At 43.1% G+C, this 26,416-nt stretch overlaps 2 protein-coding genes across 4 annotated transcripts in view; one reads left to right on the top strand and one right to left on the bottom strand.

The window, feature by feature from the left end:
* On the bottom strand, positions 1-15,421 carry TMEM169 (transmembrane protein 169). 3 transcript variants are annotated; one of them, XM_042244202.2, is made up of 3 exons: positions 10,716-15,421; positions 6,598-6,995; positions 1-2,988 (listed from the first exon to the last, which is right to left on the bottom strand). In XM_042244202.2, the coding sequence occupies exons 2-3, from the start codon at positions 6,866-6,868 to the stop codon at positions 2,366-2,368; spliced, it is 894 nt and encodes a 297-aa protein (XP_042100136.1). In that variant the 5' UTR covers positions 6,869-6,995; positions 10,716-15,421; the 3' UTR covers positions 1-2,365. The 3 variants fall into 3 exon arrangements, with proteins under 3 accessions (XP_042100136.1, XP_012001118.1, XP_014949011.1); XM_012145728.4 differs by having other exon boundaries at positions 15,286-15,421; XM_015093525.4 differs by having other exon boundaries at positions 15,290-15,421.
* A 128-nt stretch (positions 15,422-15,549) lies between these two features.
* Positions 15,550-26,416, top strand: part of PECR (peroxisomal trans-2-enoyl-CoA reductase) — a 44,684-nt gene continuing 33,817 nt past the window's right edge. The window contains exons 1-2 of the mRNA XM_004004912.5: positions 15,550-15,688; positions 25,501-25,634. Of these exons, the coding sequence (XP_004004961.2) occupies positions 15,565-15,688; positions 25,501-25,634 (258 nt within the window). The 5' untranslated portion in view covers positions 15,550-15,564. The remainder of the gene's footprint in view (positions 15,689-25,500; positions 25,635-26,416) is intronic.

Here is a 26,416-nt window from a genome sequence, read left to right as displayed (position 1 = left end):
TGAACAAACGTTAATTAGATTTTATTATCTTCAATTGCTTATCTCTCTGCAAAACCACCAAACAGCACCAAAGTTATCTTCAATAATGTTGGACAGAATTGAGTTTTTTCAAACTAATGATAGTTATTTTTCAAAGGGTGGGTTTCCCTCTGAAGGTGGAATTCAGCACCATGCATTAGACAAATGTCCCTGGCCTTCTGTGGCATAGCGTTACCTGACCCATTGGGTTTGATTCACAGCAGTTCTTTCAACAGTTTCTTCCTGAAACAAGAACATGGACACCAGCTCTTCTTGTAAGGACCCAAGCTTTAAAAATCTGCATGACCTCATACGATTTGTTTTTTTTTTTTTAATTAGAAAGGGATCCCTCAGGAATTTTTTTAAGTTCAGACTGTATTAGTCTGGATTCATCTGGTTTATACCCTCAGTAGCCACGAAGACCCAAGCTTCTCAGCAAAGATTCTATTTGTTGATGAACTCCAGAAAATTTTGAGTGAGGTTTGGTCAAACCATCCCAAGCTGGGGCTTCCCAGGTGGTTGGTTCAGTGGTAAAGAATCTGCCTGCCAGTGCAGGAAACACAGAAGACATAGGTTCAGTCCCTGGGTCAGGAAGATCCCCTGGAGGAAATGGCAACTTGCTCCAGTACTCTTGCCTGGAAAATCCCATGGACAGAGGAGCCTGGTGGGCTATGGTCCATAGGGTTGTAGAGCTGGACATGACTGAGCGCACACACACACCCAAAGCTGAGTCCATCTCCTTTTGCTTAGGGTTACTGACCCTGCAGGGGGCTGGGTGATGGGGGGGGGATGTCTGACAGATGCAATGCCTCTCTTCACAGCCCTTCATCCGTACATTAAATATCACCCAGTCCATCTTCACTACCTGGAAAAAAGCTATGCTACTACAATTTGTACATGATACAATTGCACTCAGCTATCCACTCTTCCTTTTGAAAACACCTGAAACCATATGGCATTACAGATATTTAATTGCAACACACGAGTTGCTAATATCTGTGTGGTTTATGCATAGTATATGTAGCTAGTATCTATGTACAAGTTCTCTGTGTAAGATTTAGGCTTAAATAAATAAATACATACATAAATACAACTATATTCACAGTTTGGGATCTGAATGTATTTAAATTATTACTGTAAGCCAGAGACTCTTACTTGCCTACCAAAATAGCCATTCTTTCCTTGTCTCTTAAATTAGCAGAATCCAAATATTTAGAATACAGCTGCCCAGTCAAAAGACTACATTTTCCAGCCTCTTTTGCTCATGAGGCCATGTGACTAAGGCCTGGCCAATGAGATAGGAGAAGTGTTGAGAGGGACTCCTGGGAAACCTCCTTAGCTTAGGAAGAGTGTATGTGCTCTTCTCTGCCCTGTCCTCTGTTCTGTCTGAAACATGGATGGGATGACTGGAGATGTAGTCAGCACTGGTCGCTGAGGATAAAGGTGATGAAGGTTGGGAAATAGAAAGCCTGGAACTCTGATGACTTCATCCATTTCCCTGATGGTCTGCCTCCGGACTTCTGTATAAGAACAGACTTGTCTTGTTTAAACTACTGATATTTGGACTTCAATTATATTTAAGATATAAATCAAAATTAAGTGATACACACAAATTCTTACATTCTGCTACACTGTAGCAACCCTGCTTCTTATATGTTTCATTCCATCACTATCTATTATCTTACTAGTGGATTTGGTCTTCCCTGAGCCTCCTTACTCTCCCTGTCACATTTAGTCACATACTAACCTGGGTTCCAGGCGCCAGGAATACCTTCAAGGTCCTGAAGTGTTGCACACCTGAACTTCCTTGTCCCAGATAAAGGGTTATCTTAGGGTAAGGAACAAAGAAGAGTTTATCCATTAGATGGACTGCTGCTGCTGCTGCTAAGTCGCTTCAGTCTTGTCCGACTCTGTGCGACCCCACAGACGGCAGCCCACTAGGCTCCTCCATCCCTGGGATTCTCCAGGCAAGAACACTGGAGTGAGTTGCCATTTCCTTCTCCAATGCATGAAAGTGAAAAGTGAAAGTGAAGTCGCTCAAGTCGTGCCCGACTCTTAGCGACCCCATGGACTGCAGCCTACCAGGCTCCTCCATCCCTGGGGTTTTCCAGGCAAGAGTACTGGAGTGGGGTGCCATTGCCTGGACTATTTGGGCACAAATTGCTTTTCTGTTTCCTGCCCTCCTGGAAACCAACAAGATGGTAGGACAGATAAGTGCGGGCTAAAATTTTCCAGAAGAACAGTGTATAGTGGGGAGAGAAGGAAAAATTTAAACAAGGAGTATTCTGGAATTGGAGGATGATAAACAGGCTACTAAGACCAGAGAATGAAGTAAGTCATTGGGAATTTAGACAGTGGATGTTTCTACCTCCTGGGTGGCATCCTTGTTGGACAGATTGCCTGAGATATTGTCTGATTCAAGCAACTCCACAATGCTATAGGGAGAACAGTCTTCCAGACCCAGCTTACTGCATAGCCAACCACAGAAGCCTTTCTCCATGTCCCGGGCAGCTTGCCACCAGGCTTCCCAGGACCATGAGAGCTGGACCACGGCCGCGTAGAGGCCCAGGGAAGAGGCCATGGCCATGATGAGCACTGGATAGAAGAGGATGAGGCAGGGGCAACAGGAGATCTTGTGCCAGAAGGTCCTCTCCTCGTTGTACACGAGAAAGATGTTGTACCAAGTGATGGTGCCATAGTAGAAAGAGACCACAAAGGAGAGGAGGAAAACCACAGGCAGGCAGACCAACGTCCAGAGGACCACGTGTGGCCCACGGTCTGCTCCCAGCTGGCAGGCCTTTCTGCATCCAGGCGTCGTTTCCCTTGACGATGCCTTGGGCTTAGTGAGTTCCTGCAGTTCCTTCTCTGTCAATGTGACATGGATGTCTACCATCTGCCCCTTTTTCTTTCCTCGGGTGATGGTCCCAGTTAATGTGACATAGCGGCTGTCCACAGGCACGTTCCACACACCTGCAGGGGACAAAGAGGCGAAAGTCAAGATCAGAAGAACAGACATTTCATCAGTGTTGGCCTCTGAGACTGGAGCCGAATACAAGAAGGTCTTTTATTCTGGTCCCTGACAGCATACGAAGTCAGTGATTTCACAGCAGAGTTTCCCTCGAGGGAAGGTAGAGTATTCCCGTGATCAACTCTCCTGCCAGGGCCCTGCTACGACTGTGAAGCAGGTTAAGCTTGTTTTTTATTATCTCTACTTCTCTGGGCTTCTATTATGTCTACAATATGGAAGGGAGTAAGAACTCTACCAGAGGTGCTTCTTCAGCATGATCGTATTTCTGGTTTGTAAGTGCTGTGAAAACACTGCAAAAAAGCAAAATGGCTGTCTGGGGAGGCCTTACAAATAGCTGTGAAAAGAAGAGAAGCGAAAAGCCAAGGAGAAAAGGAAAGATATAAGCATCTGAATGCAGAATTCCAAAGAATAGCAAGAAGAGATAAGAAAGCCTTTCTTCAGCGATCAATGCAAAGAAATAGAGGAAAACAACAGAATGGGAAAGACTAGAGATCTCTTCAAGAAAATTAGAGATACCAAGGAAATATTTCATGGAAAGATGGGCTCGATAAAGGACAGAAATGTTATGGACCTCACAGAAGCGGAAGATATTAAGAAGAGGTGGCAAGAATACACAGAAGAACTGTACATAAAAGATCTTCACAACGCGGATAATCATGATGGTGTGATCACTCATCTAGAGCCAGACATCCTGGAAGGTGAAGTCAAGTGGGCCTTAGAAAGCATCACTACGAACAAAGCTAATGGAGGTGATGGAATTCCAGTTGAGCTCTTTCAAATCCTGAAAGATGATGCTGTGAAAGTGCTGCACTCAACATGTCAGCAAATTTTAAAAACTCAGCAGTGGCCCCAGGAATGGAAAAGGTCCGTTTTCATTCCAATCCCAAAGAAAGGCAATGCCAAAGAATGCTCAAACTGCCGCACAATTGCACTCATCTCACATGTTAGTAAAGTAATGCTCAAAATTCTCCAAGCCAGGCTTCAGCAATACGTGAACCGTGAACTTCCTGATGTTCAAGCTGGTTTTAGAAAAGGCAGAGGAACCAGAGATCAAATAGCCAACATCTGCTGGATCATGGAAAAAGCAAGAGAGTTCCAGAAAAAACATATATTTCTGCTTTATTGACTATGCCAAAGCTTTTGACTGTGTGGATCATAATAAACTGTGCAATATTCTGAAAGAGATGGGAATACCAGACCACCTGACCTGCCTCTTGAGAAACCTATATGCAGGTCAGGAAGCAACAGTTAAAACTGGACATGGAACAACAGACTGGTTCCAAATAGGAAAAGGAGTACATCAAGGCTGTATATTGTCACCCTGCTTATTTAACTTCTATGCAGAGTGCATCATAAGAAACGCTGGACTGGAAGAAGCACAAGCTGGAATCAAGATTGCCAGAAATATCAAAAACCTCAGATATGCAGATGACACCACCCTTATGGCAGAAAGTGAAGAGGAACTAAAAAGCCTCTTGATGAAAGTGAAAGAGGACAGTGAAAAAGTTGGCCTAAAGCTCAACATTCAGAAAATGAAGATCATGGCATCCAGTCTCATCACTTCATGGGAAATAGATGGGGAAACAGTGGAAACTGTGTCAGACTTTATTTTGGGGGGCTCCAAAATCACTGCAGATGGTGACTGCAGCCATGAAATTAAAAGACGTTTACTCCTTGGAAGAAAAGTTATGACCAACCTAGATAGCATATTCAAAAGCAGAGACATTGCTTTGCCAACTAAGCTCTGTCTAGTCAAGGCTATGGTTTTTCCAGTGGTCATGTATGGATGTGAGAGTTGGACTGTGAAGAAGGCTGAGCACCGAAGAACTGATCTTTTGAACTGTGGTGTTGGAGAAGACTCTTGAGAGTCCCTTGGACTGCAAGGAGATCCAACCAGTCCATTCTGAAGGAGATCAGCCCTGGGTATTCTTTGGAAGAAATGATGCTAAAGCTGAAACTCTAGTACTTTGGCCACCTCATGCGAAGAGTTGACTCATTGGAAAAGACTCTGATGCTGGGAGGGATTGGTGGCAGGAGGAGAAGGGGACGACAGAGGATGAGATGGCTGGATGGCATCACTCACTCGATGGACGTGAATCTGAGTGAATTCTGGGAGTTGGTGATGGACAGGGAGGCCTGGTGTGCTGCGATTCATGGGGTCACAAAGAGTCAGACATGACAGAGAGACTGAACTGAACTGAGTATCAGCTACTGTGTGTGAAGGTGGCACCGTGTATTCGTGTTATACTGATGGGCAGCCGACTCCTCTTCTCTCCTTATTCCTACCCCCATACTTCTGAGAGAGGCCTCTTCATAAACTGGTTGACATCCCAGCCTTCATATCCAAGTTGTGTACACACACAGGCACCACACATACACACATGCACACCGCATACACATTCCCCAGCACCGATGCTCCACCAGTACCACCACCACTATCCCCACCACCAGCAGCATCACTCCCACCCCCACCAAACAGCCACTCTCTGGCAGGCCTGGGAGTGAGGCTGCAGGTCGTGAAAGTAAAGCATCCATGGTCCTTAGTACGTGAAGGCTTTTGGTCGGCAGCTCCCCAAGGCCCTGTGGACTTCTAGCCCCTGGCTGGATGAGGGACAGAATGGGGCCACCTCAAGAGCAAATGTCCCTTCCTCTGAGAGGCTGTGCGGTCTAGCCCTCCCCCGCTTCCCTCACTTGGTCACCTTCCTCCCTGTCACGGAGGTTTACTGTCTTTGGACCCTGTACCACTGTTACCTTTTATTATCTTTTGAAATCATCTTTTGTTTGCTGAGTTGTTTGCTATCGGTCTTCGCCTGACTGGAAGGTAAATGGCATGAGAGCAGTGACTCGGCTCATCCCATTCACCATGGGCATATGTCTTGGGGATGACCCATACACACAGATAGATCTACCACGTCCGTCTATTGCTGCATAATGACACTTAATATAGACGTCCTGAAGTCTCCTTAGCAGCAACAAACATTTTTATAACTGCTTCCTTATCCACATGTGCATGTGGTAGATACTGAGAATTTCTAGGACATAAGCTATGCATATTTTGAATTTAATAGATATTGACATATTTCCCAAAAGCAGATACCTTTTCCACATGAGGTATATGAGAGTATATCCATTTCTTCACGTTGATGTTAATATCTTTTACCTAATTTTTTTGCCATCCATATAGGAAGTGAATATTATATAGTGAAGGAAAATTATAATTCATGATGTTATAATTCACATTTTCCTGATTATTATGAACGTCAACTACATGCATTAAATAGTTAGCCTGGTTGGCTTTTATTACTAATTTTTGTGTATAAATTGGTCTCTTCTATTATACTAGGAATTTCAAAAAAAGTAGAGTTTTCCTCCATATTACCTAGAAGAGAACCACAATAAATCCTCAGTAAATACTGTTGACTTGTTGGATGAAGACTGCAACATCGTGAGAAGAAATGTATCAGTAAGCAGTAGGTCAGGTCTGGCTTCTGGAAGATCCTCACTGGGCCTCCTCCCTGTGGCTTTAAGCAGGTGACCCCAGAGAGACTCACCATCATCCATAGGACAGTCTAGGAAATCATCTCCCTCCTCCTCTTTAGGCTGATCCCCACCTTCTGACTCCCCAGGCTCCTCATCCAGTGTCTCACTCTCTGACCGGTAGATGATGATAGATTCTGGGCGGGACTCTTTCCTCTTCTTTTTCCTGCGCCCCATGGTGGATTCCCCATCGAGGACCAGAGCAGCCGCCATGGCTTTCCTCAGGGAGCTGTGGTGGGGGCTTGGGAGCTGACTCTGGCCTTCCCCCGGTGCTGGCTCTTCCATCCTCGTCTTCAAATCTAGCTGTTCCTTGTCAAGAGTTCAATCTGCCAGAGCAAACTCGTGACCCACAACATCACAGAGCTTCTTCCAGGGTGCAGCTGATGCAAAGGCGTTCCAGTGATGAGTTGCACTTGAAAGATAGGGAAACAAAGTCATCAACAGGGAAGGAATAGAGATGGAGAAGGGTTTAGGAAATGGTCCTCAACTTGGCAGACACCTTCCCCTCCATTTATTTCTCACAAAACTTTATTTCGAGAGTAATATGGACATATGTTTACAATAATGAATCATGAATAAAATTTTATTTGTGTTGCTATATTTTGAGTTGCATGTATTATGTAAAACCCATCAATCTAGCTGGGGAATGCCAAGTATAAAGAAGTTGGGTGAAGAAGCCTTACAGACAGGTTAAGGACCATTCTTCCTTGCACCATAGATGGAGATTCCCATGGCTGGGACTAGCATTCCAGGCTTCTAGCTATTAAGCCAGACATTACAACTATACTCAAATGGTTGAATGCAACTTTGAGCAAGTAGTGCCACTCAACACTGGCACCACTTCACCAACCATGCCTTCCCTGGTATTCTATAAAGAAGACACTCGTCTCCTGGTTTCTTGTTAGCCCAAGATCCCAGAATTGTTGGGGTCTGTTCTAGCACCTTTTGAAGACCAGTGGAAAGAATGCAAACATTTCACTCTTATCACTTTCTCTCCTCTTCTATTCTTCAGGTAAAAAGTGGGAGAGAGGAGAGTCTATACAACATCTTTTAAAGAAAAAACAGATCGGCCTGTGTTCTTGGCACATGAGTCATAAAGAGGAAAGTAGTGTTTTGAGTGCTATTGCTAAAGAGGTGCCAATTAGCAAGTATCCAGTTAGTGGCATTTAAAAAATTCTTCTTAACAAAATTGTTATTACATGGGGTTGGTGCAAAAGTAATTGAGGTTCAAAAGTAATTGCGGTTGACTTATGCAGGAGGTGCAAGAGATGTGGGTTTGATCCCTGGGTCAGGAAGATTCCCTGGAGAAAGGAATGGCAACCCACTCCAGGATTCTAGCCTGGAGAATTCCATGGACAGAGGAGTCTGGCAAGCTACAGTTCATGGGAACACAAAGAGTCGGACATGATTGAGCGACTATCACTTTCCCTTTTTTTCACCAACCACAATTACTTTTTAACCTCTATTACTTTTGCACCAACAACAATTACTATTGCACCAACCTCAATTAATTTTGCATCAACTGCAATTACTATTACTTTTCTATCAATCACAATTACTTTTGAACTGCACTTACTTTTGCACCAACCACAATTACTTTTGCATTTCAATCACTTTGGCACCAAACGCAATTATTTTTGCAACCTAATATTATGGAAAGTTTCAAATATGTAAAAGGAGAAAATTTTTATTAGGGAAAGTGGCAAACCTTTACAGAAGCAAAAAGAATAATTTGAATGAACCTTCACTGTACCTCTCACCCAATTTCAACAATAAGCAAAATACCAGTAGCCAATTTTGTTTCATTTCCTCATATTATTTAAAAACATTAGATATCATTTCAGGAGTCACCACAAGTGGGGTTCAGTCCTTGGGTTAGGGAGATCCCCAGGCATAGGAAATGGCAACTCACTCGATTATTTTTGCCTAGAAGATTCCATGGACTGAGGATCCTGGTGGACTACAGTCCATGGGACCACAAAGAGTCAGATAACGACTGAGCAACTGAACACACACACATGATATTGTGAGCAACTGAACACACACACATGATATTGTGATCATCTTTTTTCAAAGAGAGAGTCCTTATACGTAAGAGATACATGCTGAAACAGTTACATCTGGTGGATCATCGAAAAAGCAAGAGAGTTCCAGAAAAACCTCTATTTCTGCTTTATTAAATATGCCAAAGCCTTTGACTGTGTGGATCACAATAAACTGTGGAAAATTCTCAAAGAGATGGTAATACCAGACCACCTGATCTGCCTCCTGAGAAACTTGTATGCAGGTCAAGAAGCAACAGTTAGAACTGGACATGGGACAACAGACTGGTTCCAAATTGAGAAAGGAGTACATCAAGGCTGTATATTGTCACCCTGCTTATTTAACTTATATGCAGAATACATCACGTGAAACGCCAGGCTGGATGAAGCACAAGCTGGAATCAAGATTACAGGGGAAAATATCAATAATCTCAGATATGCAGATGACACCACCCTTATAGTTAAAGCAAAGAAGAATTAAAGAGCCTCTTGATGAAAGTGAAAGAGGAGAGTGAAAAAGTTGGCTTAAAACTCAACATTCAGAAAACTAAGATCATGGCATCCGGTCCCATCACTTCATGGCAAATAGAAGGAGAGACAATGGAAAAAGTGAAAGACTTTATTTTTGGGGGCTCCAAAATCACTGCATATAGTGACTGCAGCCATGAACTTAAAAGACCCTTGCTCCTTGGAAGAAAAGCTATGATCAATCTAGACAGCATATTAAAAAGCAGAGACATTACTTTGCCAACAAAGGTCCATCTAGTCAAAGCTATGGTTTTTCCAGTAGTCACGTATGGATGTGAGAGTTGGGTTATAAAGAAAGCTGAGCACCGAAGAATTGATGTTTTAAACTGTTGGAGAACACTCTTAAGAGTTCCTTGGATTGCAAGGAGATCCAACCAGTCAATCCTAAAGGAAATCAGTCCTGAATATTCACTGGAAGACTGATGCTGATGCTGAAACTCTAATACTTTGGTCACCTAATCCGAAGAACTGACTCATTTGAAAAGACTCTGATGGTTGGAAAGACTGAAGGTGGGAGGAGAAGGGGACGACAGGATGAGATGGTTGGATGGCATCACTGACTCAACAGACATGAGTTTGAGTAAGCTCCAGGAGTTGGTGATGGACAGGGAGGCCTGGCGTGCTGCAGTCCATAGGGTCGCAGAGTTGGACACAACTGAGCGACTGAACTGAACTGAAGAGATAAAGCAGGAAAAAAATTCTCTTTTTTCCAAGGTTTCAAATAATAGAATTAAGAGAAGAGACAGGATTCTGCTCTTTTTCCTGCATGGTAGGCTTCGCCCATCCACCACCATCCCTAGTCCAAAGATTATGAATGAATGTGATACTGCAGACTGTTAACCTCAATCCACCATGAGCTCTGAATCCTCAGTCATTCTGAGGTAGGGGGAATAGGTTTTAAAGCATATACTACTCAAACTCTGGAACTTAAAGCATAAACTACTGATTTTAAGCCATCTTTGAAAGAAATTCTCCAAGTAATTCTTAAATGCATCCACAACTTTTTCCCATCTTCATTGGTACCACTGTGGTCTATGAGGCCATCATCTCTTACTACGGTTCTAAAAATGCTCCTTATCTTCTGGCTTCTATTCTTGCTGTCTTGCAATCAATTCTCCACTTAGCAGTTAGAAAGGTCTTTTAAACACATACATAAAATCAGGCCATCTTCTGTTTAAAATCCTCCAGTGACTTCCCATTGGTATAAAATGAAATTTAAACTTGTCCTGTGGCCTAAAGACCTGTGGATCTGGCCCCTCTCTGTCCTGCCATCCTAGCCTACACCATCTCCTTCACATATACCCCCAATGCTTCAATCACTCTAGCTGCCTATGCACTCCTCCAGAGTTTTATTAAAAGAAAGTCAATAGCTCTGAAGCAGTCAATAAACAACCAAAGACTCACAAGACCACAAAATGAACTTATCTACCCAGGTATAGTGCCTTTGTAGGGCTGGGTCATCAGCACACGTCTGGTCTTTACTCCCATCCAATCAATCAGTCACTTGGTCACTAACCCCACCTCGACAGTGGTGGAACACTGGTGCTTCATGGACTTCTTACCATTGGGCACGATTTTCCTGGAGTCTGTTCACAATTCTTTGCTGCCAGGTAGTCACTGAAGCAGAACTGATCCAATGCTTTCTCTAAACCCATCCAGATCCTCAGCAGAACCTCTGGACTTGGTGGGTGGGAGAGGCCACTAAGCTTTGAAGGCTCTGCTCTTAGATTAACTGCAGGGAAGCAAGTAACATACATGGATGAAGTGTGGCTGGAAAAAAGCTAACAAGTGCCAATGATACCAAGACTTAGCATCTGGACACAAGGAGTGGTGGGGGCTATGGAAAATATAAGAGCTCAGGTCTAATCTGAAATAGGAAGTTACTGTTCTCTTCTTCCCACCAAGCCCAGTATTCAGCCAACTGCTTTCACAGACAAGTTCAGGTCCATTTAGTAGGAGTTGTCTGAAATTGCATGTGGAAGTTTGTGATTTTAATTGTTGCAATTAGTCTAAATTTAAGTAAATTACCATGGGGACAAACAACCAAAACAAATCATAAACAGGCTGCCATTTTGCCATCTCTGATTTACAAAGCTTCCAAATTAGGGTGCTCTGCTCCACTGGTTTAATTAAGTATAATCAGGAATTGACTTTTTGTACCTTCACTGAAATTAACACATCTTCCTTCTCCAAGGAATCTGAACGGGGGCCAGGTGGGTAAAGTATCATCATTTTCAAGTTCATTTACGACTATTTCTTATTGGAAAAGATCCTGATGCTGGGAAATATTGAAGGCAAAAGAAGAGGCTGGTAAAATAAGAGATGGTTGGCTAGCGTCACAAATTCAATGGACATGAACTTGGGCAAACTCTGGGAGATAGTGAGGGACAGGGAGACCTGGCATGCTACAGTCTGTGGGATGGCAAAGAGTGAGACACGACTTAGCAACTGAACAACAACAAAAACAACAGTGAACTGTGCCGTGCTGCAGCCTGCTGTTCTTCCAGTTTTCTTACCTGTGGATCTGTCACTCAAACAGCTATGCGTCACCTGTCTGGGGTGACCAAGCTCTCTGGTTAGCATCTCAGCTTAACACCATTAGATGTACTAGGCCAACTAAGAGATGAAATGTTTGCCATTTCACCACTGAAAATGACTAGTAGGCCCTCTCAGAGAGATACGCTCACAAATGTAATGTCTGTAGAGGAAATAGCTCCTGGTAATGAAGCTAGTTGTTTATAAGCAGCCTGAGCATCTTTTCACTGTAAGAGCTATAAGATATGATCTTTACTGTCTGATCTTTCATTTGCTTATTTTTTTACTTCTTATGGCACACATGCCCCTTCCATCCTCAACTCCCAACCTATCCTAAAACATAAACGCTCTCAGTTCAGCACACCTAACCGTCTTGTCCATTGTACTGTATCTTTCATGTCTGGAACAGTATCTGGCACATGAAAGGTGTTCAATAAATATTGGATGGATATTGTGAACTGGCTTCCCTGGTGGCTCAGATGGTAAAGAATCTGCCTGCAATGCAGGACACCCAGGTTTGATCCTTGGGTTGGGAAGATCGCCTGGAGAAGGAAATGGATACCCACTCCAGTATTCTTGCCTGGAGAATTCCATAGACAGAGGAGCCTGGTGGCTACAGTCCATGGATCACAAAGAGTCAGACATGACCTGAGCAACTAACACATTTTAAGAATCTTACTTATAGAAGTTGGCTCTGGACTGCTTTTACATCAAGGCAGGGCAGAGCTAGATATGCCCCACTAATACTCCTTCAGCACTGAGACTCTGTCTCAGTGTTGAGAATCCCACAGGCCCCTGTCAGTCTGAGCCAGCAGCTGCTTTGTGGAGGGGAGAGAATGAAGATACTAGGCAGATGGGGTGGGGTGGGGGGAGTGGGAAGATGGATGACTAGCAAGAGAATCTCAGAAGATGAACGGAGGGAGTGCTAACAGGCTATGACAAAGCTGGAGGGTGGGAGGATCATGGCCACGGTGAAGCCTTTTTCCCCAGGACAAAGCGGGCAGTGATGCAGAGCACCAGGCGGTCTTTGATTCAGCCAAAGGAGCAGTCAATGCAGCAGGGCGTGGATGCCCTGAGAAAAGAGGGCTCAATCCGAGTTAAAACCTGGAAACAAAGAGCCTCCCAAAGGCAGAGCTGTTGCTGGGTCTCCAGGCCTGTTGGTGGTTTGTGGACATTCAAACACTGACTGAAGTCAGAGGCAGGGGCAGAGAGGACAGGTCTTTTTTTTTTTTAACTTCCCAAAGTGAAATCTATCTAGAAACACTTGATCATGGAACAAAGGAATTATTTTTATGGGTTTTATTTATTTTTGCTTCTTTCTTTTTTTAATTAAAGGATAATTGCTTTACAGAATTTTGTGGTTCTCTGTCAAACACCAACAAGAATCAGCCATAGGTACACTCATGTCTCTCTCTCCCGAACCTCCCTCCCATCTCCCTCCTCAACCCACCCCTCTAGTTTGTTACAGAGCCCCCAGTTTGAGTTCCCCACAGAGCAAATTCCCATTGGCTATCTATTTTACATATGGTCGTGTAAGTTTCCATGTTATTCTCTAGAACAGGTCTTTTTAAAAAAAGATCTCTCAAAAAGATTCCACATCTCCCTAAATCAGAGCCTCTCTTTGGACTGTGAAAAAGAGCTTTCTGTCTGCTCATAGTGCAACTTCCTTGAGCCTGCAAAACGGCTTCTGGTCATCCTCAGCAAGCAAAACTGGCTTGAAGCCTGCCCAGTCAGTCACTTTTTCACTGGAGGACCACAGAATGCCTCTCGGAGGCCAGTGAGCCGCCACACACACAGAGTGGCTGCAGTACAGCCAGGTCCATGCAGAACCACCCTGGCGGAGCTCCGTGAATCCAGGAGCCAGGCCAGGTCACAAACCACATTTAATCACATCTTCAATCAACGTTATCATTGAAAGAAGGCCTCAAATTTTCTGGAATAAGAAACCTCTCAGAACTGAGAGGTGACCAGTAGAAGTGGTCCCTCCATAAACTAATCAGCAAATGAGAAGCGGAAGAGGTATCTTCCCTTCTTTAAGGAGCATAGCTTGGAATCTGTCAGCAAAACAAAGATAGGGAGTAAGTTCTTCTCAAAAGAGGTTAGAGGAGGGCAGGGGGATGGAGGAACAGGGAGGAAGTGATGTCTGATTCCACTCTCAACCAGATCCATTTCCAATTCACTCTGAATAATTCGGTGGTGGACCCAACAAAAGAATGATGGCATTTGTTTGCTTTTACATTACTTTAATACCTCGCAGGGGGAAATACAGTATTCTTGTTAGGGGAACCACTGACTGAAACTGCCCACCCTGGCTAGGCACAATAGTAACCACTTGCATGAGTTACCTTACAACAGGAGATCCTGGTAAGGAACGTGTAACTAACAAGCTATTGCCCACCAGAAAAATTTGGGAAAGGTCAAAAGGAGAGAGGAGATGCCAGGCAACATGTCTTACCAACCTCCCAGATTGCTTCTTGCTGGAATCCATCTTGGCTGAGTGATGCGCAAGCCACCAGGAAGGACCCTGAACCAGAATGGCCAAAGACAAACCAGAAACTAACCCTGCTAGCATAAAACCCAAGACTGAGAGCCACTTGGCAGAGCAGTTCTCCTGGGTTCCTGACCCTGCAGCTACCCCCACCCCCATGCCCAGATGTCCCCTACCAATAGTCTCTTGCTTTGTCAGCATGCGTGTCTCCTTGGACAATACTTTTGTGAGTGTTAGACAAGAGTCCACTCTCAAGCCCTGGAGGGTCCCCCCTCCTACAGACTTAGAAACAGCATCCTGCATGGACGATTAGGATCACAGCACCTGCCATAGTGCCTAGATCTGCCACTTTCTTAGGCAAAGTCTCCTGAGGCTAGTGTAATTGCACTCTGGTGGGCAGACAGCACAAAGCAAGATGGAGAATTTGAATAGGGAATCACTGTTAATGGGCACCAAAACACGGATGAGGAATCTCCCCCATCCTCAATAGGCAGGCTCCCCTGCATAAGAAATGAACTAGAGGGTAGGATCTCAAACACACACCTACAGACGCCTTCTTGCAGGAAGCATACACCTTTCAAAAAAAAAAAAAAGATCTTCTTTTGGACTCATCAATTTTATGCAGCCCAGCTGAAATGGATCAAACCGCAAATCAAACCTCAAAGAGTCCTTCTTCCCTTCATTTCTGGGTGAGGAGAGGTAGATAAGGTGGAGGCGGGATTGTGTCTTTTAAAAATCATTTATTATCTTGGTCTCTGGACAATTACAATTGTATTCCGCCCCCTCCCCCTTTTGTTTCCATCCCTTCCGGAGGATGAAGCAGGATTTTCTCCCCCTCGGCTAAGGCTGCCCTTTTCCTTTCCAGCCAGCTGCACAAAGCAGCTGGAGCCAGAGCATCGCTCTCGACACCACGCCCTCCACGGGAGGGCGGAGCAAGGCTCCCGAGCTGCAGCCTCTTTTCCCAGATGCACTGGAGATTTAATTTTTATTAAAACCGTGAGAGGTATACCACTGAGGATTAAAATTTTCAAAATAGAGCACAGCGCCACTTCTTCCCTTCCCCAACAGCATCGAAATAAAACACACACACAAGGAACATGGAGTCTCACCTACATGTGCTGGGGACCTGGGCAGGCGGAGAGCGCTGAACGTTAGGATGCAGCCGCTGGGGAACTGTTCTGCACTGGAGGGACGGAGAGCCACTGCGGCGGGCGTGCCAGGTTGGTGATTGGGGTGCGGCGGGGTGACGGAGAGGGGCGGGGCGACGGTGAGGGGGCGGGGCGACGTGGGCCACTGAGCGTGTTCGGGGCGGGGCCCTGGAGGTCACGTGGGCGTGACCTCGGTGGCTTAGCTTGCCCTGCTCTCCATTGCTCAAACGCGTTACGGCCATGAATTGTTGGGTTAAGGGCAAAAGCTGCTTAGCACCAGGCTTGCTGCAGCACCAGGTGGCCATCGTCACCGGTGGGGGCACGGGCATCGGGAAGGCCATCGTGAACGAGCTCCTGCATCTGGGTGCGTGAGCAGGTCCCTGGGCTAGGGTATCCAGAGGGAGGGGTCCTCGGAGGCTTGTTTAATCGGGAGCGGGTGGGGCAGGGGGCAGGGGGCGGGGGCGGTCGGGAGCCAGCGGATGGTAGCGGATGGAGAGCGTTGCGTTGCAAAGCAAAGGAAGTGTAGCTGTGGGTGAAATTAGAACCGCGAGCGCGAGTGGGGAGAGAATTGTTTCTAAAAAGTTATGGACAAGCATTGGAGGGACTATTTGTAAACTAAAGGGAGATTTTCGAGCCAAAGATACAGTGCCCGAGGTGGGGATTAAGGAAATGTGTGGAAGCTTGCTATGGAATTAATTATGAAACTATTATCACTATTATGTAATTATGGAGTCGTTATGGTCAATTAATTATTCATATGGAATTAGTTATGTATTTTGAATTAATTCTAGGGAATTTCCTGACGGTCCAGTGGTTAGGACTCAGCGCTTTCACTGCAGTGGGCCCAGGTTCAATACGTGGTCAGGGAACTAATATCCCGCAAACCATGCAACTGTGGCCAAAAAACCCCCTGTTTTTTTCATTCTATTTATTGCCTGATGAATGATTAGGAAATTTGGAAAGACTACTGGAAAAGTTTTTAACATGTGAAGAGGCTCCTGTCATATAATCTTGAATCTCTTAATATTTACCTTGATTTTGGAGTTAAGTGGGCTTCCCTGGTGGCTCAGAGGTTAAAGCATCTGCCTGCAATGTGGGAGACCTGGGTTCGGTCCCTGGGTTGGGAAGATCCCCTGGAGAAGGAAATGGCAACCCACTCCAGTATTCTTGTCTGATGAATCCCATGGACGAAGGAGCCTGATGGGCTACAGTCCACGGGGTTGCAAAGAGTCAGACACGACTGAGCCACTTCACTTTTGGAGTTAAGTAGGTGGTAATGGCCATGAAGTTTCACCACGGTCAGGTTATGAAATGCTAATCCCGAATCAGGGACAAGCACATATATGTGTAGAAGAGTGTAACGTTCAGTAGTGAGACATGATAAGGGAAATGAATAAATCAGTAACAATGAGATATGCTGCTATTTAAATACCTTGCTATTGAAGAATTTATGTTGTCAAGTGCATATCATATGGTTTAAAAAGTAGGATTCTAAACAAAATACAGCATTCCAATTGTTAATAAAAGATGTATATTCAGGAAAGACTGGAAAGACGTTTACAACATTGTTAATCAGCAACTGCTTTTTCTAGAAATGATTTGAATGATGAGTGGTTAAATTGTATTCATTTTTCAGATCTTTTTAATGAACACGTAAATTGTCTTTGCTTTCCATATGTTTCTAATGCTCGGCACATAGTATGAGCTTAAAAAAATGAAAAAATACATCTTAATAAGAAAAAACAAGGGAAATTAGCATTTCTTAAAAGTCCATCTAGTCAGGGCTATGGTTTTTCCAGTAGTCATGTATGGATGTGAGAGTTGGACTATAAAGAAAGCTGAGTACCAAAGAACTGATGCTTTTGAACTGTGGTGTTGGAGAAAACTCTTGAGAGTCCCTTTGTAGGAGGAAACAGACAGAACAGGCTCCGTCTTGAAAGCAGGACTCCATCTTGGCCTGGACTGTGGACTTTGAGCTATATGCCCAGTATCACTGGAAACGACATACCAACTGGAAAACCAGACCTCCTGGATAGAAGAACCCCAGGGCTCATACCTAGACTCTCCATTGCCTAAAAGAATACCCTAATTATCTGTGTAACCAGGTAGAATCATAAATTCTATTATGCTCATTGAGGTATGACCACAGACCCGTTGATAATTGTCCACTGTTAACTACCTAGGCTTAAGGCATATGAATCATGGGTTAACTTTGATTGCATCTTTCTCTTCCTTTGTTCAGACTAGTTTCAGGGAATTTGGGAGGTGGGTTTGGGCACGTACACTTAGGGTATATAAGGTTTTCACGAAAACTGGTTGGGGTCCTTGGCTAAGAGGAGACTCTGCCTTGGGCCCTCCAGTGTAATAAACTGCACTCCACTATCTGCATCATCCTTCTAAGTGAGTCTGTTTCCCGGAACACGTGTCTACAACACCTTGGACTGCAAGGAGATCCAACCAGTCAATCCTAAAGGAAATCAATCCTGAATATTCATTAGAAGGACTGATGCTGAAGCTGAAACTCCAATACTTTGGACCTGATGGGAAGAGCTGATTCATTTGAAAAGACCCTGATGCTGGGAAAGATTCAAGGCAGGAGGAGAAGGGGGCAACAGAGGATGAGATTGTTGGATGGCATCACCGACTCAATGGGCATGAGTTTGAGTAAACTCCGGGAGTTGATGATGGACAGGGAGGCCTGGTATGCTGCGGTCCATGGGGTCACAAAAAGTTGGACACGACTGAGTGACTGAACTGAACTGAATCTGACCCTGTTGCAACTTCATGGCCATTACACTCTACATTACTCCCAACACCAAACTATATCCCTGTTCAGGAAAATCCCTAAGAAAAGTAGTCTCGGTTGTCATTTTCTGTGACGGTCAGATACCAGGGCTTCACAGCAGATTCATCAGATCCTGGCTCAACCTTCCAGTGTACTTGTAAAAAACAATAGTGTTGTATTGGGAATACATTTCCTTCAATGAAAGAATATGCAAATACTTTTTACTCTGACTTGCTCAGCTTAATTTTTTTCTACCAGAATTAATGGCTGTTTCTGAAAATTGTTACCGAAACCCAAATCGGGCAAATTAAACAGTAGCCAATTCTCTTTCCAGTGAGAAGGCTACTATTTTGGGGTGAAATACAAGTTGGATTTTGAGGCAAGTGGTGATTACTGTGTTGTCTTTCACATCCAAATGATTTTGACTGTTCCTTTTTGGTGAGGATGGTGAAAGCTCTAGCTCACAAGAGTAAGATGTAGTGAACAGAATTGGAACTCTCTTTCATCTATGTAACAGATGCTGTTAGACAAAAGGAGCCCTGATTCCATCAAGGAATATTGAACCTAAGACCATTCACATTGAATTCAAGCCAAATCCTTGTCTCTGTCCTCAAGTTAGTCATTCCCTTTCTGTGACAGTGGCTCAGTTGGTAAAGAATCCGCCTGCAATGCAAGAGACGTGGGTTTGATCCCTGAGTTGGGAAGATTCCCTGGAGAAGGGCAAGACTACCCACTCCAGTATTCTGGCCTGGAGAATTCCATGGACTGAATAGTCCATGGGATCGCTTGGAGTCAGACACGACTGAGTGACTTGCACTTTCACTTTCTGTGACAGTGGATGAAATGAAAGTAGGAATTGCAAGTGGAAATTGTGAGGCAAGACAGCACTTTTTGTTGCTCTGGTGACTTGGTTCTTACCAACACCTGGGACCTAGAAGGTGCTGAAATGGAGCACTCTGAGTTGAAGATTGAAAGGAGTTCAGTATCAATCCAGGCAAAAATCAATATATTTGGCTACAATTTCCTCAGATGTAGAAATAACTCATTATTTGCTAGTTACTTCAGTACCTTGTTCTAAGTAAGTTTATCGATCTGAGTTTGTCTTGCAACTCATATAAACAAAAATGTTCATCCAAATTGTTTAGCATAAAGGTGAGAAGGATAGTATCTAATAATTTTATAAAATAAGAACATTGCAATAAATTCAGGCAGTATTGAAGTATATAAAAGAAAACTAAAATGAGCTTTCCCATTCTGCCCATCTCCTAAACCCCGTTCCTGGTGATTTTCTATAAGTCACCCACATGCACAAATATACACACGTGTCTGTATTTTTTTAATTTATAAAACCAAGACTGTAGTAGTATTGTGGTATGCATATGTAATAATTTATTTAACCATTCCTCTAGTGGAATTGTAGATTTCTAGTTTTACCCACCAGTGCAACATTCTGCCTTGTAATGCTTTTATACCCTGGTTCAAGTTTATATACCAGTTAAAATAAACAGCCTTTTAAAGTTGTGTCCCAGGGTAGCTCTTCTAATATTAGATAACTTTGCAGAGGCATTCAGCATTCAGGTAGTAATTAGTGATAATTTGGTAATCTTCTAATTAGATAATTCCTGTGAATAATCCTAGTCACGGTTCCTTGTGTCTCTTATTTTGAGACCTTAGTCAAAGTAGGCATTAGTTCCTGAGGATTTTTTTTTCTTTAATGTGGATTTAGGAAGAGTTATAGATATCCAATTTCCTTATCTTGTTCAGCCTGTGCTCTACTCTGGAAACTAGAATAGATAATGCATGGCTTGAAGGCAGAAAGATTGAAGAAAGAACGGCATAGGGCAGAGGCCATGGCTGCTCCAGGGGAACTTGTTTCTCCTTTCCATTTTACTAATCAGATTCCCACGTCCAAGGTAAGAGAAACCAAGGCAAACCATTCAATATCACAGTAGTCCAAGTCTACGCCCCAACCAGTAATGCTGAAGAAGCTGAAGTTGAACAGTTCTATGAAGACCTACAAGACCTTCTAGAACTAACACCCCAAAAAGATGTCCTTTTCATTATAGGGGCCTGGAATGCAAAAGTAGGAAGTCAAGAAACACTTGGAGTAACAAGCAAATTTGGCCTTGGAATACGGAAAGAAGCAGGGCAAAGGCTAATAGTGTTTTGCCAAGAGAATGCATTGGTCATAGCAAACACCCTCTTCCAACAACACAAGAGAAGACTCTACACATGGACATCACCAGATGGTCAATGCCAAAATCAGATTGATTATATTCTTTACAGCCAAAGATGGAAAAGCTCTATACAGTCAGCAAAAACAAGACCAGGAGCTGACTGTGGCTCAGATCATGAACTCCTTATTGCCAAATTCAGACTTAAGTTGAAGACAGTGGGGAAAACCACTAGACAATTCAGGTATGACCTAAATCAAATCCCTTATGTTTATACAGTGAAAGTGAGAAATAGATTTAAGGGACTAGATCTGATAGATAGAGTGCCTGATGAACTATGGATGGAGGTTCGTGACATTGTATAGGAGACAGGGATCAAGACCATCCCTATGAAAAGAAATGCAAAAAAGCAAAATGGCTGTCTGGGGAGGCCTTACAAATAGCTGTGAAAAGAAGAGAGGTGAAAAGCCAAGGAGAAAATGAAAGATATAAGCATCTGAATGCAGAGTTCCAAAGAATAGCAAGAAGAGATAAGAAAGCTTTCCTCAGCGATCAATGCAAAGAAACAGGAAAACAACAGAATGGGAGAGACTAGAGATCTCTTCAGGAAAATTAGAGATAGCAAGGGAACATTTCATGCAAAGATGGGCTCGATAAAGGACAGAAATTGTATGGACCTCACAGAAGCAGAAGATATTAAGAGGTGGCAAGAATACACAGAAGAACTGTACAAAAAAAGATCTTCACAACCAAGATAAGCACGATGGTGTGATCACTCACCTTCAGCCAGACATCCTGGAATGCGAAGTCAAGTGGGCCTTAGAAAGCATCACTACAAATAAAGCTAGTGGAGGTGATGGAATTCCAGTTGAGCTATTTCAAATCCTGAAAGGTGATGCTGTGAAAGTGCTGCACTCAATATGCCCGCAAATTTGGAAAACTCAGCAGTGGACACAGGACTGGAAAAGGTCAGTTTTCATTCCAATCCCAAAGAAAGCCAATGCCAAAGAATGCTCAGACTACCGCACAATTGCACTCATCTCACATGTTAGTAAAGTAATGCTCAAAATTCTCCAAGCCAGGCTTTAGCAATACATGAACCGTGAACTTCCAGTGTTCAAGCTGGTTTTAGAAAAGGCAGAGGAACCAGAGATCAAATTGCCAACATCCGCTGGATCATGGAAAAAGCAAGAGAGTTCCAGAAACACATCTCTTTCTGCTTTATTGACTATGCCAAAGCCTTTGACTGTGTGGATCACAATAAACTGTGGAAAATTCTGAAAGAGATGGGAATACAGACCACCTGACCTGCCTCTTGAGAAATCTGCATGCAGGTCAGGAAGCAACAGTTACAACTGGACATGGAACAACAGACTGGTTCCAAATAGGAAAAGGAGTACGTCAAGGCTGTATATTGTCACCCTGCTTATTTAACTTCTATGCAGGGTACATCATGAGAAACGCTGGGCTGGAAGAAGCACAAGCTGAATCTTGATTCAAGATTGCCGGGAGAAATATCAATAACCTCAGATATGCAGATGACACAACTCATGGCAGAAAGTGAAGAGGAACTAAAAAGCCTCTTGATGAAAGTGAAAGAGGAGAGTGAAAAAGTTGGCTTAAAGCTCAACATTCAGAAAACGAAGATCATGGCATCCGGTCCCATCACTTCATGGGAAATAGATGGGGAAACAGTGTCAGACTTTATTTTGGGGGGCTCCAAAATCACTGCAGATGGTGACTGCAGCCATGAAATTAAAAGACGCTTACTCTTTGGAGGAAAATTTATGACCAATCTAGATAGCATATTGAAAAGCAGAGACATTACTTTGCCAACAAAGGTCCATCTAGTCAAGGCTATGGTTTTTCCTGTGGTCATGTATGGATGTGAGAGTTGGACTATGAAGAAGGCTGAGTGCCGAAGAACTGATGCTTCTGAACTGTGGTGTTGGAGAAGACTCTTGAGAGTCCCTTGGACTGCAAGGAGATCCAACCAGTCCATTCTGAAGGAGATCAGCCCTGGCTGTTTTTTGGAAGGAATGATGCTAAAGCTGAAACTCCAGTACTTTGGCCACCTCATGCGAAGAGTTGACTCATTGGAAAGGACCCTGATGCTGGGAGGGATTGGGGGCAGGAGGAGAAGGGGACGACAGGATGAGATGGTTGGATGGCATCACCGACTAGATGGACGTGAGTTTGAGTAAACTCTGGGAGTTGGTGATGGACAGAGAGGCCTGGCGTGCTGCTATTCATGGGGTTGCAAAGAGTCAGACATGACTGAGCGACTGAACTGAACTGAATCAGATTAGTTCTTCCTCCTAACTCAGGGAAACTTGGTTAGACCTGGGCTGAAAATGTGTGTTTCAATTATTTCCCCTTCTGGAGACAGAAGTAGAAAGGAATAACAGTTCTCCTAACAATATAATATATGCTTTGTTGAAAATTGCATGTCTATTTTGATAAGTTGAATTGTTTTAAAGTTAGTTTTGTCTTACAAGGATTTAATGGTGAATTTAATACTTGCTTTCTAAAGCTCTCAGATTACCTATCAGAATTTCCAAAAATTGTCTGCATTATAGAATTCACTAAATTATAACCTCAGCTTGAAAGACAGTTTTTTTTTTAAGTACCTTATTTTAATATGCAGAAACTACCTCCTCATATACAACTGCTGCTGCTGTTGCTAAGTCATTTCAGTCATGTCCGACTCTGTGCGACCCCACAGACGGCAGCCCACCAGGCTCCGCCATCCCTGGGATTCTCCAGGCAAGAACACTGAAAAGGGTTGCCATTTCCTTCTCCAATGCATGAAAGTGAAAAGTGAAAATGAAGTTGCTCAGTCGCGTCCAACTCTTAGCGACCCCATCAACTGCAGCCTACCAGGCTCCTCCATCCATGGGATTCTCCAGGCAAGAATACTGGAGTGGGGTGCCATTGCCTTTTCCACGTATACAACTAGTTCTGGCCAAAATGCAGAGCCATTTTACTTTTTAACCTTTCCAGATATCATCTGTTCCATATGTTTATATGGACTATGTGGCCTGTTTATAGTATAACACTTATAACAATGACAGGGTCCCAGTCCTCCAGGAGACAAAAGTGAGTGGGAGGAGACTGTTAATTATCATCCAGTACAGGCTTAAATGCTCTGTTAGTATAAAGGATACAGTGGGCTTCCCAGGTAGTGCTACAGGTAAAGAACTGGCCTCCCAGTGCAGGAGACGTTCATGTAACAATTAGATGCTGTCCTTATACATTTTGTTTCTACATGTGCCTACAATACATTGATACCATTTTTGCTTTCAACAGTCACCACCTTTTGCATAATTTCAGTAGAAATTAGAAAAGTCTTCATATTTATTTACTCACATAGTGACCATTTCTGGTTCTCTTTCTTTTTTCTGTAGATTTAGATTTTCTTCTGGTATCATTGCCTTTCTGCTTAAAGAACTTCCTTTAATCTTTTTGTAGTGAAGTTCTGTTTTCATGAATTCTTCTGGATATTATATGTGTGAACGAATATTTTGCCATTTTTTAAAATATTGATATTATTTATTTAATTATTTAATAGATATATATACTTTAACAAAAGTGGGAACGTTAATATATTTATGAGAGGAGAAAACACAATGGCAGGCAGCACATTTTTCAACCCCCAACTGATAACATCAAACAATTCAGGCTTCATTTTAGTGGATAACAGCACCATTCATTCTTCCCTGAAACTGGAATTTAAATCTATTTTCATGGGGTAAGAGTTCTAGGTTCCAAAACTCCCATCTCCTCTCCCCACCCCTGGTACTTTCAGGTACTTGGCTTGGCTTGCATTGTTTCTGAAAAGAAGTCTCCTGCCTTCTTTGTGTGTTTTGTGTTCTTTTTCTCTGGCTGCTTTTAATATTTCCACTGTATCTCTGGTTTATTTAACTATGTTGTCAGTGTTATTCCTGGGTCTGTTTTTATTAATTAACTTCTCTCCTCATTCTGGGTTGTATTTCCTTGCTTCTTTATGTACCTTGTGGATTTTTAGTGGATGCCAGACATTTGAATTTTACTTTGTTGGAGGCTGTTTCTTTGTTTTGTTTTTGATGTCTGATCTTATTGATTTGTTACTCTTAGAACATCTCATCTTTTGACTGGACTCGGAAGTGGAAGCTGCCAGAGAGGACAGCCTCCCTCTCTTGGCAATCTGTTCCTGCCATTTTTCTTTGGCTACCTTCAATCTCTCGACCAAAAGTTTAGCATTCTGCAGCCTCTTCCTTATTTTTCTTAAGTACGCTGTTTCTTCAGAGCAATAAGCCTGTGTTTGTGTTATAGAACATGGGAAGTAACAAGATGCTTAATCTTGGGTGCTTTGGACCTAGGTAACTGTGTTATTATCATTGTATGGTTATTTTTGTATTCTTGCAAACATTGCTGGACTTTGTTCTGTGATGTAGTTAACTTGGTAGCAGTTTGATACTTGAAAGAGGCTTTCTTTCTGTTAAGTACTGTCCTAAACAGCCTTTAGTCTAGGATTAATATTGCTTCACTATTGAGGCCATACCCTCTGGGTACTTTGCCCAATACCTTGTCAGAGTTTTTTCCTGGTTGGAACACTAACTTTTGTCTGGTGCTGTACGAGTGTCAGGGTTTGTTCCTTCTGCTTATTTTGGTTGGTTCTTTCCCAAGCCTCGGATTGTGTCTTTTCTCATATGTACCGATCAGTGCTCAGCTGAAGATCTGAGGGAACTCGAAAGATCTCTGGAGTTCTCCCCCTGTGTACCTCCTTTCTCTCTGTGTTGCTATTTAATCTAGCTGTCTCAGCCTCCCAGACTCCCAACTTCATCTCTTCTGCCCAGGAGACTGCTGGGCTCTGAATGGATTCTTCCTCTCTATGCTGCAGTCTGAAGACTCTCTGTAGGCAGCAATCTGGAATAATAATGGGGCTCACATTTTGTTTCCTGTGTTCACTATCACTGTCCCGTGCTCCCTGATATCCAATGCCTGGAAATCCTTGTTGCATAATTTGTTCAGTGTTTTAGTTATTCTAATTGTTTTGTTTGAATTAGGATCAATTCAGTTCCTGTTACCATAACAGAAGTTCTCATTCATATTTCTATTCATATTCGTATTTTCTAAACATTTTTGCTTTTAGACAAACGTGTAGACATGTAAACATGTAGACAACTAATGAAAATATATCAATATTTACTTGCTCTTTGACTGTTGTCTCCTCAGGATGTAATGTGGTCATTGCGTCCCGTAAGTTTGATAGGTTAAAATCTGCTGCCGATGAACTGAATGCCAGTCTGCCTCCTAGCATCCAGGCTCAAGTTACTCCCATAAAATGTAACATCCGCAGTGAAGAGGAGGTAAAGCTAATCTCTCTTGTTTTTTAAAATTGAAATATAATTGATTTACAATGTCATGTTTAATTTTTGCTGCATAGCAAAGTGACTCAGTTATATATATGTGTGTGTGTATCCTTTTTCATATTCTTTTCCATTATGGTTCATCACAGGATATTGAATATAGTTTCATATGCTATATAGTAGGACCTTGTTGTTTATCCATCCTTTATATAATAGCTTATATCCGCTAATCCCACACTCCCAATTCTTCCCTCCTCCTTGGCGACCACAAATCTGTTCTGTATATCTGTGAGTCTGTTTTTGTCTTGTAGATATGTTGATTTGTGTCATATTTTAGATTCCACATATAAGTGACGTCATATAGTATTTGTTTTTCTTATTTCACGTAGTATGGTATTTTCAAGGTCCAATCTGTGTTGCTGAGTTCTGAGTTCAGTTGCTCAGTCGTGTCCAACTCTTTGCGACCGCATGAACTGCAGCACGCCAGGCCTCCCTGTCCATTACCAACTCCCGGACTCCACCCAAACCCATGTCCATTGAGTCGGTGATGCCATCCAACCATCTCATCCTCCGTCGTCCCCTTCTCCTGCTGCCCTCAATCTTTCCCAGCATCTGGGTCTTTTCAGATGAGTCAGCTCTTTGCATTGGGTGGCCAAAGTATTGGAGTTTCAGCTTCAACATCAGTCCTTCCAGTGAACACCCAGGATATTATATATATTTACACTTTAAAGATTATTACAGATTATTGGATGAGTGATCCAAATCCTTGGATAAATCTTATC

Source organism: Ovis aries, chromosome 2, assembly GCF_016772045.2.
Source record: "Ovis aries strain OAR_USU_Benz2616 breed Rambouillet chromosome 2, ARS-UI_Ramb_v3.0, whole genome shotgun sequence".
NCBI lineage: Eukaryota > Metazoa > Chordata > Mammalia > Artiodactyla > Bovidae > Ovis > Ovis aries.
Note: the sequence above shows the minus strand (reverse complement) of the source record. Positions and strands in the feature narration are given on the sequence as shown.